Genomic DNA, 20,093 nt, shown 5'->3' with positions numbered 1-20,093 from the left:
ATTTTAAATTGTTCGTTCGAATGTTTTATTATGATATTTTTTCTTGTATTTTATTATCCTTTATTTTGATGCCAGTTTTAATTAAACTTTTTCTGGAATACATAGCATATTTTTAGAAAGTTCTTTGTTTAATTAATATTATTTTTTTGGAATTTTTACCCCTTTTAGAATCTATGCAATGATATTTACACGGTATTTTTTAGAACCCTTCTCAAATTATTGTTTATATTAATTTTTTTTAATTAATTATTAATAAGAAACAAATGATTCGTAGGTATAATACAGAGAGTTTGAAAAATTTTGGAAGGTGAAAGTGATCATAATTTTAAAGATTTTAGTGAATTTTTTATAAAACTGAATTATCCGACATTGGTATTATCCGTAAATGATTCGGATGTTACGTATTGCGTGAAAATTTCATCACTACTCATTTATAGAACATAAAACAAACTTACATTTCGCTAAATAACGATATTTCGATTGCAATGCAACCATCGTCCGTAGCTTAATTTATTCATATAACACATTACAAACAATCCTAATTTCTTTGTAATTTTTTACATATTTATTTTAAGTTTGGGAAGAATGTTTGTAATGTGTATATGAACAAATTTAGCTATTGACGATGGTTGCGTCGAAATAAAAATATCGATATTTAGCGAAATGTAAGTCTGTTGTATATTTTATAATTTTTTTTTTAAGATTGCTGAATCATCTAATTTTATTTCGAGTATCGTGATATTTATTTCAATAACAAAGAGCCAAATGGTTAACTGTTGTAACTTTCGGGTTCAAGAGACACTTTATACGCAAGTTTAAAATAATATAACTAATTTCTGAGCATAAATTTTGAGATTCAAAACAGAATGCAAATAAATTCACTAAATTCTTAAAATTAAAATCGACATCATTTTCAAAATTTATTGAATTCTTTATAAACAGAAAATATTATTTTCTTAATTTCGTAGTCATTCCTACAGGGTGATTCATTTTGATAAATATGTTTTAAGTGGGCTTAATACTTATAATACGCATGTTACAATTATTCAAACGAATAATTTTAAGTGCGTAAAAGTTAATCCCATTATGGTAAGTATCGAGACCCCTTAAAAAATCACAGGTTTTTATTTATAATTCCTTTTAATTTATATGAAACATCCTGTAAGCTAAGAATTAGTATAGTGTTATATAAAAAGTACAGAGTGTGCCAGAAAGCAATAATTTATGGAAGAAATTTTAACTCTTAAAATTTAGGATGATTTTAAAAATTGGGACACACTGTATCTAAAGAATATGAAAAAAAAAATGTTTAAAATTATTTTTTTTTTTTTGAAGTTTAAATTACGCTTTTAATTTTAAGTTTATAAATTTTCAGCTTTTGAAGATTATATTATTATGATTGATATAATTGTAATTTTTATATTTGAAATATTTCTTGGTTTTTTTCAACGCTTAAAGTTTTTTTTTTTTTTAAGTTTTTTAGTACAGAGAAATAATTTTTGTTTTTACATTTTTTTGAAAAAGTTTTTTTTTTTAATTTTTATAATGGATATTAACAATTTTTTTAAGGACTGAAAATGTATATAATTTTTTTTGAAAAATATATAACAACCAAGATGGTTGTGTCTAACTATTTTTTTTTGTTTGCTATAGAATATTTTTTTGTTTTTTGCACTTTGAACAACGGGTATTTTGAAATCGACAAAACGTAAGTTTTTGATTACACTTGCAAATATTTCCACGATCAAGTTTTTTCTTCACAAAGAGATTTTTAAAAAAACATTTCTTTTTCAAAATTAAAAAACTATCTCATTCATTCCTAAATCACGACTCATTGTGAAATTTTGAAACATATGACATACAAAACATAAAATATTTGTGAGAAACCTGTCAGCGCACTTCTTGGTCCCTCGGTTATTATTGTAGGGATTAAAAAAATTTGCTCTATCTACCTACTGTCATACCTTTAATCGATTTATCTCGAAATGGCTCAATTTCCCTTTCATCGTCCTAATTTTTGACACCCATACTATCACCGGCTCATGCGCTTTAAGAGTTGCCCATGTGGCCTTCGGATAGATCAGTTTTAAACTCTTTAATCCTTACCCATAACAGACCCGTAAATACAGGTCTGGGGGGGAGGGGGCGGAGTGAGAATTGAAACCAAATAAGCGAGAAATTCAAATTAGAAAACAAAGAACTTTGTTTAGAATCTATCAAATCGCTACGATCTGTCAAATTTACTTCCAAATTATGTATTTTATGTTAATCTTTGATTCCGCGCCACGTGACTCGAAGAGGCTAAGCGATTAGATGCTGATCAAAGTATTTTTCCTTACTCGAAGATATCGAAGACATTTTCTCTAATCGAGAATGCCATTAGACTTTCTTCTTATAAGAAATATCTTTCCAATATACTGTTAGGTCTATGAGATTAATTATTATAATCCAAAATCAATCCAGATGTTTTGTTAATATCCATTATAATAAAGTTTTTTTTTAATTAATTAATATATTAGTTATAATTAGCTAAATTATTACGCCACAGTTTCTACATGCACCACAATTTTTTTTGTTCTTTTCTATACCTACTACTACTACTACGCCACTGTTGTACTTGCATTGTTTCTACTACGCCACTGTGTTCTGCGCTGATCCAAAACATCTGAATTTATTAAAAAAATACCAAAACAAAACCAAAAACAATCGTATGTTTGTTCTCCATCCAAATTATATTCTGCCAACTAATATTGGGTAAGTTGAATTTTGATTATCTTTTAATTTTAATCTGTGCTGTGTTTTTTTATTTTGAATGAAACTTGCGTGAATGAGCACGGCTTCGTTTTTTTTCTATCTCTTTCTCCTACTACCTCTTCTCTATTTAATCGAGTTTAATTAGGCGTAAAACTATCAAATTAGAATCCAGTCATGGTGGACAAATTTGGACAATTTTTACATTTTCCACATTTACAGCAAAAGTAAAAGGTATTATCCAAATCCGCCCACTATAACTGAGTTTCAAAGTAAAAAACTTAATTGGACTCGGTTAATGTAATTGTAACTTGATATCAGGTTTGTATGCAGAAAATAATTTAATCAAAAAAGGCTTTTATTTCATCATGGCAGTTTTATCGACGAGTTTGCGCAGTAATGCAATTCGACAAAAAAATTGGGATGAATTTCACTTTCGACCAATCAGCAGAAACATAGTTTTTACAAATCTCCTAATTCTAGCCCAGTTGCAATACTGATTATGATTATTCAGGCATCGAATATTAAGTTCAAACGAATTAAATTTTCTAAAGGAATTTCTTGCAGTGTACCCTAGCTGACAACAAATGGACTTCCCAAAATTTCATTTAATTTTAGAAACATTTCATTTAGATTTTCTTTACTCAAACATATTTCATTTCAAACCCTAGGTTTCTAACTATTAAGTTTTCGAATGTGGGAATGAATTAATTGTTAGAATTATAAATGTGATTGTCTTGTTTATTTGATTTTTTTGGACTAAATTGTGGGATTCATATTTTACAGGAGCAGCAGCCAACTTACGGAAAGAAGTTATTCGAAATAAAATCCGAGCGATTGGAAAAATGGCTCGAGTATTTTCTGTGTTAAGGTATGTAATAATAAATCACTGAGCGTTTAATTCGAAGTATTTGTATTCATTCAAAATTTAATTTTCTCAACAGAGAGGAGAGCGAATCAGTCTTACAACTCAAAGGTTTGACACCAACTGGAGCGTTGCCTTTGGGAGCACTATCTGGAGGAAAGACCAGTCTCAAGAACGGTGAGTTTTTAGCTTTTTAATTTATTCATCTCCGATATCTTTTTGTTAAGTTTATGAGCACATGTCTGGCAACGAAGTCATGAATTGCTACGATCACTTTAAGGGGTTCCCCTGTGTCACGGCTCATTTTTTGGGAATTGTTTTTGAAGATTATTTAGCAGAAAACCTGGAAAGATATTGTTTTATAAAAATTCAAATATTAATGTTTTTTTTTTTAACTTTGTGTAGCACTTCAAGGATTCTCACCCAATCACAAAATTGGATTTGCTGAAGCGAAAGGGTTAGATGCGATCAACGAACGTATGCCACCTCGTAAAGATGCTCCACCATCACCTGGTATTGAAGCAGCTGCCACCCCTGTATCACCGGCAGCAACAGGACCTAAATGTGACTCATCGCACTCATCACCACCGCACTCAAATGCGCACTCGTGAGCATACCTTTTCCATATCCTACCGGTAATGTTATGTATATGGAATTTAGAAATATGTTTTGTTTTTTTTGGTTTTTTTTGAAAACAGTTTTCTTTTGTTTGAATGATATTATTTTTAATTTTGATTATAATGCAAATAATTCTTTTTTTAAAGAATTTTTTATTCTAAATGCAAAAGGCGACTGTGTCAAATTGGTGTGTCAAAGTCAAGTAATAAAACTCTGTACATAATTATTATTATTATAATACGTACTGTGTTGTGTCGTCACTGTAGTTTAAATTAACTGCCATTTTATTATTATATTTAGTTAAATTGGAAAAAAAGTAAGTAATACACTGTTCAAAGCTATCAAAAGTCAGAAGGATAAAATCAAACTTACAGCTATAGTAAATTATTATAATAATGGGGGTTTAACCTCCGTTTTGCTGACGCATGAATAATCACAGAGGACACCCACATCATTATTTGTTAATCTTTATTTATTCCATTACAAACATATTTACAATTACATTTTTGATGTGGGTGGAGTCGGTTACTTCGTTCTTTTCCAAGCGACGACAATGTGATCAATTCTGCACTCCCATTAATTATAAATTGCTCACACTGCCGCTGCCTGGATTCGAACCAACGCAACCTAAGTCTAAATAGTCCAACGTTCTAAAACTAGCGCCTTAGACCGCTCGGCCATTTAGGCTGCTTAGTAAATTATTACTTTATTGATGAGCCAAAATTAAGCCATATGCCAAAAATGGTTATCGAACTTTAATTCTAAGCAAGATTCTATTTACCGATAAAAACAGAACTATGTATGTTAGCTCGCATAGATATATATTATTTAACTGGTCCGTAACTAACACAGGCAAATTTGATCCAATTTTATTGGAATTATTTTTGAAACTACTAATTTTGGGTTATTTTTTTCATCTGCGATGTCTGTTTTTCGCTAGCTATCATTTTTGTGCTTAATTCTCGGACCAGGTCTCCACATTCTTGAAAGCTATTAGAGGCTAGGTTAATTTTGATCATAAATTTGAAAAGTATGGCCCAAATTTATTAGGGTTACATACTTGGTTGATCAAAATTGGATAAAATTTGGATGTGATAGAGCAAAATTAAATTTTTTGGATTCTGATGACGTCATCAAGTTAAAAAATTCTATTTTTTCGATAACAGAGGCAAATTTGATCCGATCTTATTGGAATTTTTTTTTGAAACCCACTAATTTTGGGTCATTCTTTTCAGCTGTGATGTCAAATTTTCGCTAGCTATCACTTATCTGCTTAATTCCGGGACCAGTACTCCACATTCTCGAAAACTATTAGAGCTAGGGTATTTTTGATCACAAATTTGAGAAGTATGGCCCAAATTTAGTAGGATTACACACTTGGTTTATCAATATTGGATAAAATTTGGATGTGATAGAGCAAAATTAAATTTTTGGGATTCTGATGACGTCATCAAGTTTAAAAATTCTATTTTTTTGATAACAGAGGCAAATTTTATCCGATCTTATTGGAATTTTTTTTGAAACCCACTAATTTTGGGTCATTCTTTTCAGCTGTGTTGTCAATTTTTCGTTAGCTATCATTTATGTGCTTAATTTCGGGACCAGGACTCCACATCGCTTGATAGTTTAATTATTATTTTGATCAGTGTATTACATAAATTATTAAAGTATATGTCTATAGATAATTATAATAGAAAAAGTGGCCCTTAAATGCTTTATTCCAGATAATCTTCTTTCTTTTTTTTTTAATTAAAAAGATGTTTTGAGATTTTGCGTTCGTTTGCATCCAAACAAATGTAGCATGTAATCGCTATAAAAGGACTTAAAAAAACATCTTATTAGTTAACGCATGAAAATAAAAAAAAATCCTTAAGGTTAAAACTATAAAAAAACACTCCTTAAGCTAGAGAATTTATCTGGAATAATAAAACTAGTGTTGCAACCAAACTTAGTTTGTAGACAAATTAAAATAATATTCAATTCAAACCTCACACAGTCACGCTTCAGTTTAGTATCAACTAGAAAAAAATTGAATATTGTTTTAGCTAAAAAAAATGTATGTCGTGCGTACTTGCATTTATTTAAAACACATACATTAAATATATTTTAAAGGAATTGGTGAGAAAGTGATTCTTTTGTGGAACTTAGTTTCTTAGTTGATCCTAAAAAGCTTAGTTTTGCCTTATTCCTTAATGAACGGAAAACGGAACATAAGAATCACTTTTAGTTATTACAGAGGTGCTTTAAACAAAGGTAGGTGGGTCTGAAAGAGCATACAAAGTTGGGATTAAAACTTGCTGCAATATATGGCACAAATGAACACAATTACACTTATTTAGAAAAAAACACTAAATGGCTGTTTTATAAGTTTTTTATATCTAATAAATGTTTTTGAATTGTTGTCTGCACTGATTTAAGTGTTAGACAAAATATTGGAAACAATTTTAAAGATATTCAAAGCATATAAAATTTGCCAAATAAAATGGCGTTCACTGAACATAAAAAGATTTTTAATTTAAGATACAAAAAATATATGAATTATGCAGAATTTCCATCGTGTACAAAATCCCTCCTTTTAACTCCTCAGCACTCGCGTTATGAGCATTTTGCTTTTTGATTTAAAACATAAATAACTTCTATTTTTTCTATCTTCATGTAATATTATCTATTTTCGAAATGTGAATTTTTCAAATTTTTTTCAACCTATTTACAGTTTTTTTAAATCCTTCAGAAATTGTGAGAATTATTCTTCTCACAAGAGTCTGTTCATGTACTTTCGTTACTTAAGATAAGTCGTACACAGTAAATTCAAAAAATTATTTATATTGTTTCTCTGCTCTAATATTTTCACTCTCAAACATCAATTAATAATCACGTAATCGAACTATTTTTAATTAACTAGTGTATTAAAAAATAAATTTATATAAGATTATGTAGAGGTTATGATTTACAAAGTTAATGAATATTTAACGTGCGAAATATCTGACGCATTTGCAGAATGCGTGTGCAAATTTCTTATCACAAGACTAAAGATTACCAAACGGTTGACGCGAGTGCTGGCGGGTCAATTTTCAAAATGCTTAATTCATATATGCAGGCTGTTCTCCATTCTTCTCTCAATTCATGTGAAATTGAAATTCAATACATTCGAAACAAGGCACGATAGATTTCTTTTTTCTATAATAACTTGTGTCATGTTTCGATGATAATTATTCTGTTCACTATGTTTTCAACGAACTGGCTTAAGCCAGGAGAAGATATTTGAGTCAACCACTTTTTAAGGACTTGTCTGATTTAACGAAATAAAAATTGTTTTGCTGGCTTGAGTAGCTACAAAAACACCATTGAGTAGTATCTAGGGGTAGGGATAAGCCAATTCTCACATACTCTTTCTTAAATATAAATAGGTCCTAATATTCAAACTATTCGAATTAGAACATCACCACGAACTTTCGATTTTTTCAAACCATTTCTCATCTTCTGTGCGTCCATCTCCAAAACTGTTTCTGATTTTTGCCACCAAATTTGCTTTAGCTACCTGCAAATTCATATTATCAAAACAACTAACAGTAATCGTCGGATAATTATCCTCGTTGATCCCAGAGTCGCTTTAACTATGTCAGTCTCTTATCCTTTTTGTAGGTAGTAATGTATTCTTATAATCATTTTACTCGTTTCGCATTGCCTTCTTCGAATTTGTCCCTCATTCGGAGATACCCTGGTGGAAAAAATATTTGAAGAAAGAATAAGAAATTCTGAAAAAGTCTTAGGAACTTTGAATTTCTCAACGTTTTCGGACTAGTCTAATTCAGAGTTCTTAATACTTTTTTAAAGTTTCTAAGACTTTTTCAGAGTTTCCTAAGACTTACTAAGGCTTATTCTTTTTTCAAATATTTTTTCCACCAGGGTATCTAATATTAAAACTCTTTATTCTCAAAAGGAATAAATCTAATTCGATGCCCGTGCAGGTACCAAAAATTTGCGATGCATAAAAAAATGTACGTCATTTCGCAACATGTCGAAAATTTCAATTCACATTGCCAAAAATAGAGAAGATTAAACAGCACAAATACCAAAAACAAAACTCAAACTACATTGATGTGTTTTTGAAATCTAGTTGTCAATATTTAAAAATAATGTTGTTATTTCACAAACAACAAGCGAAAAACAGAAAATCTTTTAAATCTAATATGTGAATTTTCTCTAATTTTTCAGGTATCCACAATTCATCTTTACAGCGGATCAAAAGTAACTACTATATCAGAAATAAATATATATATATACACGGTACATCTTTATTAGCTTTCTTAAAAATATTATTAAAAAAAAAATTAAATAAATGGCGACATAATTTTCATCAACTCTCACACACCAAAATTTTATTATTAAAAAAAATTAAAATAACAAAAAAAAAATATGATACAAACCTTATAAATATAAAAAAAAAAATTTACCAAAATTTTATCAAATTGTATTTCCTAAAAAAAAAATAATACTTCTTCTAAAATTCTAATCTACTCCACACAGTTTTCATCAGATAAAAATCGTTTTATTCAAAACTACTTCTTCTACCATTTTAAAAGTGTATTCAGTGTCAACGTGTTACTATTTAATAAAAAAAAAAATAAATATATAAAACCATTTTAAAATATTTTAAAATAAGGGTGGATTGTTAATTTATTTTTCAAATCACAACACATTAAATCAAATGTAGCTGGTCTGCTTTGATTCATTTAAAATAATACTAAATATAAACATTTAATAATAAAAAAAAACAACAAAATAATATAACAATTATATTATTATTAAATTATATTTAAAAAAAATTTACAAAACAACATGAAAATACCAAAAAAATTTACCAACACTTCTTATATATATATATTATTTAAGGGTCCACGATTTACCCTACGGATCCATTTATATAAATAAATATTATATTTAAAAAAAGAGACAAACAACAACAATGTTGTTTATTATTATAAATAATACTATGATCTATTATTCTCTCTCTCTTTTTTTGTCATGTTAACTAGACTGAGTAGTAGATTTGTTCAAGCATGCGCCGTGTAATGATGGACATAATTTATATAACCTAACTTTTTTTGTTGAAATCTGTATAACTTTTTTTTTTGTTAATATATTATATTTTTTGTTTAAAAAAATGTTTTTTCTTATTACGTTTATTATTATTTTTTTACCTGGACTGATTTATTAAATTATTACAGCAGAGAAACGAAGAAGTTTGACCTAACTTGAGGGAATAAACGTAGTAATTTAATCAAAAAGAAATTATTGTAAGGCTAATGTACTTAATTTTGGCTGTTAATTAATTTTGGATTATTAATAAATGATTGAACGAATACTTCTACCCAGTCCAAATAAAAGACAACATTTTTTTAATGTAAAAGTAACCTCAAAAAAAATTGTGGCGTTTTATTTACACCACAAACATGGACGCACAATAAATATGAATCTCTTTATCTCTCTTATTATAACGTATATGTTTGTGGCGTTTGGCAAACGTCAAACAAAAAAAAAACATGGAAAATAGCGGTTTTTTTAATTGATAAAAAAGTCGCCATTTTGTAAGAAGATACCGATGTCGTCATATGACGTAGGTAGTGAATCAAACTCGAAACAAATGACTGACACTATAAAAAAAACGGGAACGATGCAATAAATAAAAAAAAAAAGTTACATCACGAATGTTTTTTGAGTTATTTTTTAAATAAAAAGAAAATATTTAAATATTTAAAATCCGAGTAGTGTGATTATTTATATATATAGGAATTCAATGTTTTCGTTTCATAAATAAATAAAAAAACGCTTTCAAGTCATATCAGTCATTAATTTAAACAAACAAAAAATCAAAACATGTTTACATAATGTTAATATATTGCTATTTAAAAAATAAAAAACTCTTTTTTTTTTAATTACTAAATACATTATCATAACCCACTCACAACACACACACACACACCAAAAATCGCGTTCAATTTTTCAGCTGGAATACTAAATCATAAAATGGAAACACGAACATAGAATAAGAATTTCATGAAACCAATACTATGGCCTTTAAGAAACGCCTCTCGTCAGAAAGGTCTCATATCGACAACACATATTCTATAGAAAGGAAAAAGGTAGGTTAAAGTTATTTTTGAAACGTTCAAACTGAGAAGTGCAGCCCACCAACTGGCGATAATAATTCCTACTAATCAAAACAGGAAACCCGTTTTCAGTAGTTCCAATTTAGACTACTAGATGATAATGCTTGTACTTATCATTTTTTAAGGCCAATCAAAATATTCAAATCAGATAAATCCCGCTAACTGGTGATAAAAATTAGTACTAATTATAACAGGAAGTGGACCGCTTTCTCAGTAGTTCCAATGTAGATTACCAGATTACTTACCATTTAGCAATAATCAAACGTGCTTTAAATGTAAAATACTCCTCGCCAAAACGAGATCCGAATTTCGATTCCTCTCGTCTGTGTACTTTTTGCTAGTTCTACGAATTAACTGGCAATTCAATTCGATTTAATGTTCTCTTACTTTCAAGTTTACTTTTATCAACATCACTTGATAGTGCACTTTTATACAAAAATTGGAGTGCCTACTATTGTTATATTTAAACAAAGATTATTTACAATTTTTTCTATCTTCCATACTATTTGGCTGAAAAAGGATAAAGGCAGTGCATTTATGCAAGAAGGGAATTTTTCTTTTATATGCTAGATATAAGACCTACAAGATATCGAGGGAAAAACCTAAAGGCGAAATGGAATTGACAACCAATTATATAAACCAAAAGTTGGCTTAACTATAAGAAATGAAGACGAACTTTCAAAAAGAGCAAAAGAACATAGAATTGGTGGAAATAAAATTTCAAAATGTCGTGTTTTTATTTTTTGTATAATATTTATATTATTAAAACTGTACAAATTTTAATTTTAGGTTAGAATTTGATATCGTGTAGAATTGGTTTACAAAATAAAAATAATTTAAAAAAAAAATAAAACTGAATGAATTATATAATAATTAAGTACTTAAAAATGAATCGATAATTAATTTTTTGATGTACGTACTACGATAATTAAAATATATTTATAATAGCTAATATATAAAAATTAAATTAATTAAATAAAACAAAATTAGCATTCTAGCTGGAAATAAAATATAGGAAAAAACAATTTTATTAAAAAAAAAAAAAAGGAAATAATTTTACTCTCTATTTATTATTCTTAAAAAAAAAATTAATGATATACAAGAAAAAATTTTTAAAAATTCAAAAAAAAAAGATGAATTCTTTACTACTACGATTGTACTTTACTTTTATTTTGATTGTACAAATTGTGTTAAATATTAATTATAAATAATATTTTAAAAAAATAATTAAAAATTAATGAAAATATATATAAGATGATTTTAAAAAAAAATTTTGATGTATTTTTAATTACATCGTCTCAGATTTTTGTGTAATTTTTTAAATGAGTATGAGTTGAATTCGTGTGGCTGTGTATGTAAATTTTTTGTGTTTTTTCTAGATTAAATGTATATTTTTTTGTTGTGAATTGCTTCTTTTCTACCTTTTTGGAGTGCCAATTGTATCTTTTTCAGATCAATTCAAAAGTGACCTTTCAACGTATATGATAATTTAAAATATAAGTGTTATTGAAGGGCTTAATTTTGTCCAAAAGAGAAATTGACTTAAAATTATATTAGAGTCGTTATCTCTAGAACCTATTGACTTTGTCCCTTTGGAAGAAATCATTGTAGAGAAGCTATAAGCGTATTTTGTCGTCAGAGATCTTCAAAAATGCCAACGTACTCTAAGTATTTTCCTTTAATTAACATCGTCATCAATCTCTCTCACCAGAAGTCGAGGCAGAACTCAGAAACAATGCACAGGCGTTAGGAATCCAATTACTTTTTGTTAATTCAAAAAATTTGCCATTGAGAAATTGCCTGCAAAAAATATTCTTGATTTTGTATGTAACTGAGCTGTTTTAAAGGGAAAACCACTTTCACCTCTTTGAAGACAAGGGATATGCATGAGTAAAGAGTAATTTTAAAAGTTCTTGCTATGCTGATCTGACTTAGGGCAGAACAGTGCTATATATTATGATTCTTGTCTATAAATAAAATATGGATAAATATACGTGAAGTTTACAGAACAATTTTAAAAATAATAACAATTTAGAAAAAAATACAATTGACAATCCCAAAATAAGACGCGAGATTGTGTTCAACTTTTAATTTGATTCCGAGTGCGCGCGCATGTGTATAATTATCTGTTTGAACGAGTGTAAGTAATATCAAATTGAATGATAAAATATTATTTCATCTTTTTTAAGTTTAACAATTAAGAAAACAAAAATGAAAAATAATGCTACACACACTAATTAATTATAAGTATAATGAAAATTATAGAATAATACTCTAAATTTTTATTATTAAAAATAAAAACATTTTCTTTGTATAAATTAAAATTAATAATATAGTTAAATAATAAGAATTATTTTTTATTTTCTATTATGTACTAATTTATTCGCCTTTTATGACTTTCATATCAGAGAGAAAGGTGTTTTCAATTAGTATATGTACGAAAATGGAAAAAAATTCAATGAGATACTTTTACAGATTAGTTTTTATATCTATGGTATTTCACAGATGTCTTTATTCTAAAATTTAGTACTGAAATACCAAGTAGAAAAATCATACATACTTAATAAGTTAGGTTAAGCTAAAGAGTTAGGTTAAATTAATAAATTATTGTTAATATAAAGTTAAAAAGACCCTGGTTGCAAATAAATGTACTTTGCTGGGTTATCTAAGTTCAAATATGAATTTTATCTTTCAAGGACAACCTTTTTTATTTAGATATTTGTTAAATTATTTTCTGCAAATAACCTCTACCTAGTACCTCTTCAAGCTTCAGTTTAAAAAACAAATTTAACTACTATGAATTCTACAGTCGACTCTTGAATCAAGAATAAATTACGAAAGAAAAGTAAGAAGTACAAATTGATAACTCATTCGTTTTTAAACATTTCCAAGAAGACATCTGCAACATTTAAAAGAGGAATACCATAAATATAAAAATTAAACTGTAATTGATCATGTATATTGCATGACACATGATGTGGGATAGTATTTTAACCAAAACAAATTCGATGAAACTATCTATTTGCACAATGAAAAATATTCTTCGTATTTATATTTAATAAAAAAGAAAAAATGGTGAAGATTAGCAATTAAATTTTTTTGTTCTTTGATTTTGTCTTATAACGATGATCTTTACAAAATCTTCGTCACCACGACGAAACATACTGGGAAAAATTAACAAAAATGTTTCGATAAACAGTTTAAAATAACTGCCTTAACCTCACACCATTAATTTCCAAATTTTATCTTATGAGAGCAAACATTTTGTGATTTAATAAAACATATCATCTGTATCTAACAAAATAGGTTATGATTAATCCGCCATCTTGTGTAATAATCATCTGTTATAAATCAAAAAACAAAGAATAAATCACAAAAAAATTATATGATTAAAGAATATTTAAAAAAAATGTTAAACACTTTCTGCCTTCATACTTCCTAACTTAAATAGTGGTGTAAAGAAGTATTTAAGAATTATTTGATTTGATATATAAAAAAAAAATATTAAAATTAGGCGACATTTTATATGTCTGTACATGACATTTAAAAAAATAATACAATTTTATATTTAATATACAAAATTGAGATTTTTATATTACTTTTTAAATGCCTTTCACATCTCAAATGCTTTTATTAGGCATCATTTCTCGAAACTGAGAAATGTCAAAACAATTTGTGAGGTTAAGTTTTATAACTTTTAAACTCTCGAATTTTTAAAGATTTCGTCCATTCTTTCCATCAAAATATTTATAAATCGTACAATTTAATTTCAATTTTGTATATTTAATTTAATATTAGTGGTAAGGTTCTTAGATAAGTGTTAAAAAAAAAAAAAAAAAACCAATAAAATTATTAAATAATTTTATTGATATGCGCAGTTGCTCATATCAGTTGTTGTATTTAAATTAATGTTTATGTTGAACTGAATCGCAACTTATGTTTTTTGAATGAGCATAGTAAATATTCTTAATTTATTGCCATGTTTTGAGAAAAAAGATAAAAGCCTGTTTAGATGTCTTGCTTAGATATTTGCTTGTATTTAACATGAAACCTAACGTTGAATCGAAGAAGACCACGTAATACTTAAAGACACTGTACTAAAAATATAATAAACCTTAGGTGGTCGATAACTAAATCTCAAATTCTCAAAACATTTAATAAATTATAACATATTTACAAAAAGCAAACAAAAAAGTAATGACGATGTTCAACAGCAAAATTGACATAATAATAATTCACTGACAAATCGTAATAAGGCTTTTTAAAAAGAAAATTGCCCATCACAAAATTTTTTGTTTCGTATTTCTCTCGTGTAACGCTATACCTGTTAATGCAACAAAAAAAAGTAAACACATATTAACACACAATTTTTAAATGTAAACTTTTGTAAACGATTCTGTATGTAAATTGAGAAAAAGTAGGTTTCATCTTAAAAATAAAACAATTTTCTGTGATTTTTCTTGTCTGAGCGCATTGTCGTCATCGTCATCAATGATTGAAATAATTTTCTTTTATATAATCTCGATGCCATAATATTTTAAAGAACAAAGCTTAGGTTAATGAAATTATTTTAGCATGATTCTAATTTTATACGAGAAATTATAAGTTTTTCTTTGAACGATTTAAACTATCTTGCAAACAGATAAATTAGCCAAGGTTAGGTTAGGTTAGGTTATATTGGCTGTCCACGAAGGACACACTTAGGCTATAGAGCCCATTGTAATACCATATGTGTTTTACCACCTTTCCGCTGATAATTTCATTTATCAGTTCCTAAATTTCAGAGGCTGAGTGTATTTATTGAAAATTAGAAAAAGAAAAACTATAAATTTTTTTCGTATAACCTTGGAATCACAATTTCCAAGATTTATTCCCTTTTTCTATGTGAATTTTAAACAAAATTTAATTAATCTCTCTTGTGAATATTTAAAATATTTGACTATAAAAGTGTTTATATCACATTGGATCTCCAGCAAAGAGAGAGTTTTGTGTTTTTTAAATATCATTTATCTTTTAACTTGTTATATATTTTTGTATATAACTATCTCTATCCTATGTGACATAACCCTACTTTTATATGTCATATTGCATTAAAAAAACAAAAATACTATGCTATGTAAAATATAATAAAAACAAAATGGCGTAGATTTAACTAGTCTAAAAAAACAACAAATTCATGCGATATGATCTATTTGATAATTATATATATATATTATACATATTATAAATATGATTATGTAAATGTAAGTGTCAAAATAATGTTTTTGTACTATACACTTCGAAATATTATGAATTACTATTATTATTATTATTATACCTAACAAAAAAGAAACAAAAATAATTAAAAAAATAAATAACAAACAACACTACTTTCATTAAACATAAAATAAAATTTAAACAAAATATAAATTATGATAACTTCTTAATGAATTAACTGTGCATATAATTAAATAAGAAATTTTAAATACACATCACATCCCATCCCATACAATCTACAAAGGTTTGAGTTTTTTTTACAAAGTGCTTAAAATGTCTCTATTTTGTTATGAATTCTTGACCCATTTAGATTTTACTCAATAAGAGTTAGCCACGCTCTCTTTATTTTTAGAAGGTTTTGTTTCTATTGATAACTGGGAGTTGAAACTCGCTAACTGGCGATTATAATTCGTACAAATTAAAATCAGAAGAAGACCCGAATTCAGTAGTTACAATTTCGACTACAAGATGGCAATACTTGTACTCATCATTTTTTAAGGCCAATAAAAATATTCAAATCAAACTAGATAAATCCCGCCAACTGGCGATACATATTTGTACTATTAAAACAGGAAGTGGACCGCTTTTTCAGTAGTTCCAATTTCGACCACCTGATTACTTACCATTTATCAATATGAATAAAAATTTTAGTTAATGTAAGTATGTGGACTAAATATCTTCTAAGAACTTCTGAACCAAAATCACTCTTTTGCTGGTAAAATTTATAACAATATCTAAGTCTCAATTAACTTGTGAAAGATCGGCGAGGTATATCAAAGAACTCGTAGGGTTGATCGATAATGATTTGTAGTCCTATTTTAGTTTCGAAGAATAAGCTTAACATTTTTTTATTACCATTCCTATATTGATGGGTAAATCTAGATAACAATTTCCTTACTTGATTGACTTTTCTTTCATGGGTTTTCATCCTTTGTTTGTAAGACATTTTTCATTCAGTTTTAAAACTTCTCTTCCATCAAAACTTCCACATTGTAAAAATCTCACCAGCCTTTGTAGAAATTCGCTTATAATATTCATTTTGTTTTTAAAGAAAATGACATTTCTATAATATCAATGATGACTATAATTCTAACTTGAACACTTAGAATTATTCTAATTTGATATAAAACAAAATTTTTTACTTGTTAATCTTTATACGTAATCTTATTAGTCCACCCATGTCATTGATATTATAATGAAACAAAACAAATTTTTTTTAAAGAATACTTGTATATATATATTTAAATATTTATCCTTTTAAATCCCTAAATAGAAAGAATATTTTTTAATTGGTTGTGTTAGACGACATCTTATAATTGTGCATTTTTGGAAAAAAACCTTCGAATTGAAATATAATCGGAACAATTAATAAGTCATTGTCTACGGAAGCCTGAATGTCTCAATAGCTTTTTTTTAAGTGTCTACCCACAACATAATGTCCCACAAGTCACAAGTGCACTTGTTGAAAGTGAACTAGTTGGTTTTATATTTGTGGGTAGACACTTTAAAAAAAAAAGCTACTGAGACATTCAGGCTTCTGTAATTATCAGGAAGAATTAAATTTTTACTTTCATCGATTTTGTTTAATTTGAAGATTTATATCCAAAAATCCATAATTAAAAGCATATTTTTATTTATACCATTAATAGGATAATTATGTGCCATTTTTATTTTGAATTGTAAAAACTCATTTTATGTTTTATTAAATTTAAAATTGGCCAGTGACTTCATAATTTAATTTTGATTACATTCAAAACAGATACTTGTAGTGTTCTGAACGTACTCAAAACATATTTCATCCATATTTATTAAGCCAATAAAAAATAAATACAAAACACACATAATTTGTAGTGAACCATACTTTCCTCTTTGTCGACGAGAAACCAAAACTAAAAGAGATACCTTTCAGCGAAAAGAATTTTCGAATATACGATTTCAAAAATTCTTTCTAAAGTGATGGAACGCAGATGACAAGTTGAAGGTGCTCTGATGCTTAATCTGCTAATATAATTATTATAAAAAATAAAAAAAATAAAAAATAAAGTGTGTCCTCCACTAAATACCATGGCGGTTGAGACACTTGCAAAATAAAACATGAGATATTGATATGATGGTAGTGATTTAAAGCAATCTTGTTCGTTTATTATTTAATGAATTAATTATAATTAATTAAAAAAAGAACAATTGTAATTATTAATAAAAAAAAACAAACTATACATACAGATTATATCATTATTAATTATTATATAAATAAATATTACTACTTCGTTTGTTAATGTGAATGTTTGACATGGTTTATGAAATTCAGATATATTCTAAATAAATATAAAATAAATCTTTTATGATTTTCATGTCTTTAACCATTTTCATTTATTCATATATTTTTCTCTTTTTTGTTATTTTTTATGTCATTTTTTCAAACGGAGATTGCCTTATTAGTCAGGAACAGAAGTGCTCCAAAAAAGAACGGCAAGAGGTTATTTCGTTCTAATGTCTTATAATTCAGTCAGTCATTATAATAAAATTTTGTTCGGGAATAAGAGTGCTTCCAAGAGAAAGAGCAAAATCAAACGTCGTTTTTGTTAGCCAATGTTTTTGTGTGTTTAAAGCCGTACTATGACTCAAACATTTCAAATTAATGGAGCCTTTCATTACACCAACTAAGTTCGAAAAAAAAAGCGTCAAAGTTGATTTCTCCACTGTAGAGGTTGGCAATTGTATACATTTAAACCCTAAATTTAGTATTCGTATAGTTTCAAAGCAGAATAGGTAAGTTGGTTAATAGGTAAGTCTGACATTATCTTCTACAGTTTCTTAATCCGAAACAGTGGAATGAATATATTTCTCAATGCATGACGACGTTAAAATGGAACAATCAAAATCAACGAGAAGTTGTTTCCAGTAAACGTTTTATCCACGCAATATGGCAAGTTCAAGTTCAAAATTATTTATTATTTTCGTCAGTTTTTCAAAGTTAAAATACAATACGTCCTAGAATCGTGCCTAGCCTAAACTTTACCCATAATACATCACTATACTTAATAAATACATCGAAATATATAAACATTTTACATCGTTTCTCAAATGGAAAAATCTTACAAAAAAACCATTGATATCAAAACTTAACCTACGTTGGACGGATAAGTCGTTGCTGAAACTAGAACTTAAAGAAAAATATTTACAATTTAGATTACATCGAATCAGTTGTAATCGACATCGTGTGGCAGGCGGAATCTTATTCTGAAAGGCAACGTACGCGAGTCATAAATTGGTCCAATTTGTTGATTTCCGGGAAAGGATTTTCGCAAGCTTCGAAGGCACAGCTTTCGATCCAGATTGGGGCAGCGTACGTGAGTACGGGTAGGATACATGACTTGAAAAGTCGATGTTTTAAACGTTCGTCCAACTTGGCACAACATGGCAATCGACAACCCTCCATTATAATACATCTTAGTGTATAATGCCAATTTTGATATAGCCGAGCTATCACCCTAACCATAAAATTTAACGAAAGAAAAAAGCCCAATATTAAGAGAAGACGACGCAACGTGAGTAACAACGTGGATATTAAGGTAAGGAATAAGGATGAATGGTAAGAAATTTAGGCTGCTTGACATCATAAGCTGTATTTGTCTTACATTCAATAAAATAACACCAGAGATATAATATCTCAATCTCAACCGGAAAAAGAAAAACATAATAGTTACATTTTCAAGTATTGCAAAAAATTCAATTTTCTGAACAATAGATTGATTTTGTATTTGAATTTTTCGTGATTATTTTACTAAAGATTTTCAGTGCCATCTCTGTACAACGGTGCTATTTTCCTCTAAATTTTCTGAACTTTTATTATATAACATTAGACTGTTATTGGTAACGTAGATCACTATTATAAAAATTTTAAGTACAATTTCATATTTGTAAAGAGGGCATAAAGAATTTTACACCAAAATTTTTAATTAATTTAAACTAAATTTTAACAAATACCCATTATTTTATCTTGAAGTATCAATTAAAAATATACACGGAATGTTGATTTATTTATTCAAATTTTTTATAACTAGGGTGTCTTATCTGGCGACAGGAAACCATCAACTTTGTCCTTGATAAAGAAATAACTAAAAAATTGTTTTTTTTTTTCGAATAGAATATTTATCTTAAACCTTTTCATATTTTTAATTAATAATTCTCAATCATTAAAATAAGTAATTAAAAACATACTTTCAAAATCAAAGAAAAAGCACTTTCACCGTAAACTTTCTTCAGACAATAACAAACAGCTGATTACCGTCAAAATTTGAAAAGAACGTGATGTTATTCAGAATACGTGTTTTTTTATGTTAAAAATTTTTCATACAATGAGACTTTATTTGATTAAAATTTCATTATCATAAAAAATAATTTTAAATTCATTGTCTATAAAAAATAATATG

General features: G+C 27.5%; 1 protein-coding gene across 8 annotated transcripts in view; it reads left to right on the top strand.

Annotated features, from left to right (window-relative positions):
• LOC123299269 (serine/threonine-protein phosphatase 2B catalytic subunit 3-like) overlaps window positions 1–8,602 on the top strand; it is a 242,977-nt gene extending 234,375 nt beyond the window's left edge. For 3 of the 8 annotated variants that reach the window (XM_044881612.1, XM_044881608.1, XM_044881610.1), the window contains 4 exons: window positions 3,538–3,622; window positions 3,696–3,793; window positions 4,022–4,223; window positions 8,450–8,602. In XM_044881612.1, coding sequence (XP_044737547.1) covers window positions 3,538–3,622; window positions 3,696–3,793; window positions 4,022–4,223; window positions 8,450–8,486 — 422 coding nt within the window. In that variant the 3' untranslated portion in view covers window positions 8,487–8,602. Of the gene's footprint in view, window positions 1–3,537; window positions 3,623–3,695; window positions 3,794–4,021; window positions 4,252–8,449 lie in introns of all 8 variants that reach the window. The other 5 variants (XM_044881614.1, XM_044881609.1, XM_044881613.1 and 2 more) reach the window with 4 other exon arrangements.
• Window positions 8,603–20,093: the final 11,491 nt, after the last annotated feature.

The sequence above is a fragment of the Chrysoperla carnea genome, chromosome 4, assembly GCF_905475395.1.
Source record: "Chrysoperla carnea chromosome 4, inChrCarn1.1, whole genome shotgun sequence".
NCBI lineage: Eukaryota > Metazoa > Arthropoda > Insecta > Neuroptera > Chrysopidae > Chrysoperla > Chrysoperla carnea.
This window is presented reverse-complemented; position numbering and strand designations above follow the sequence as displayed.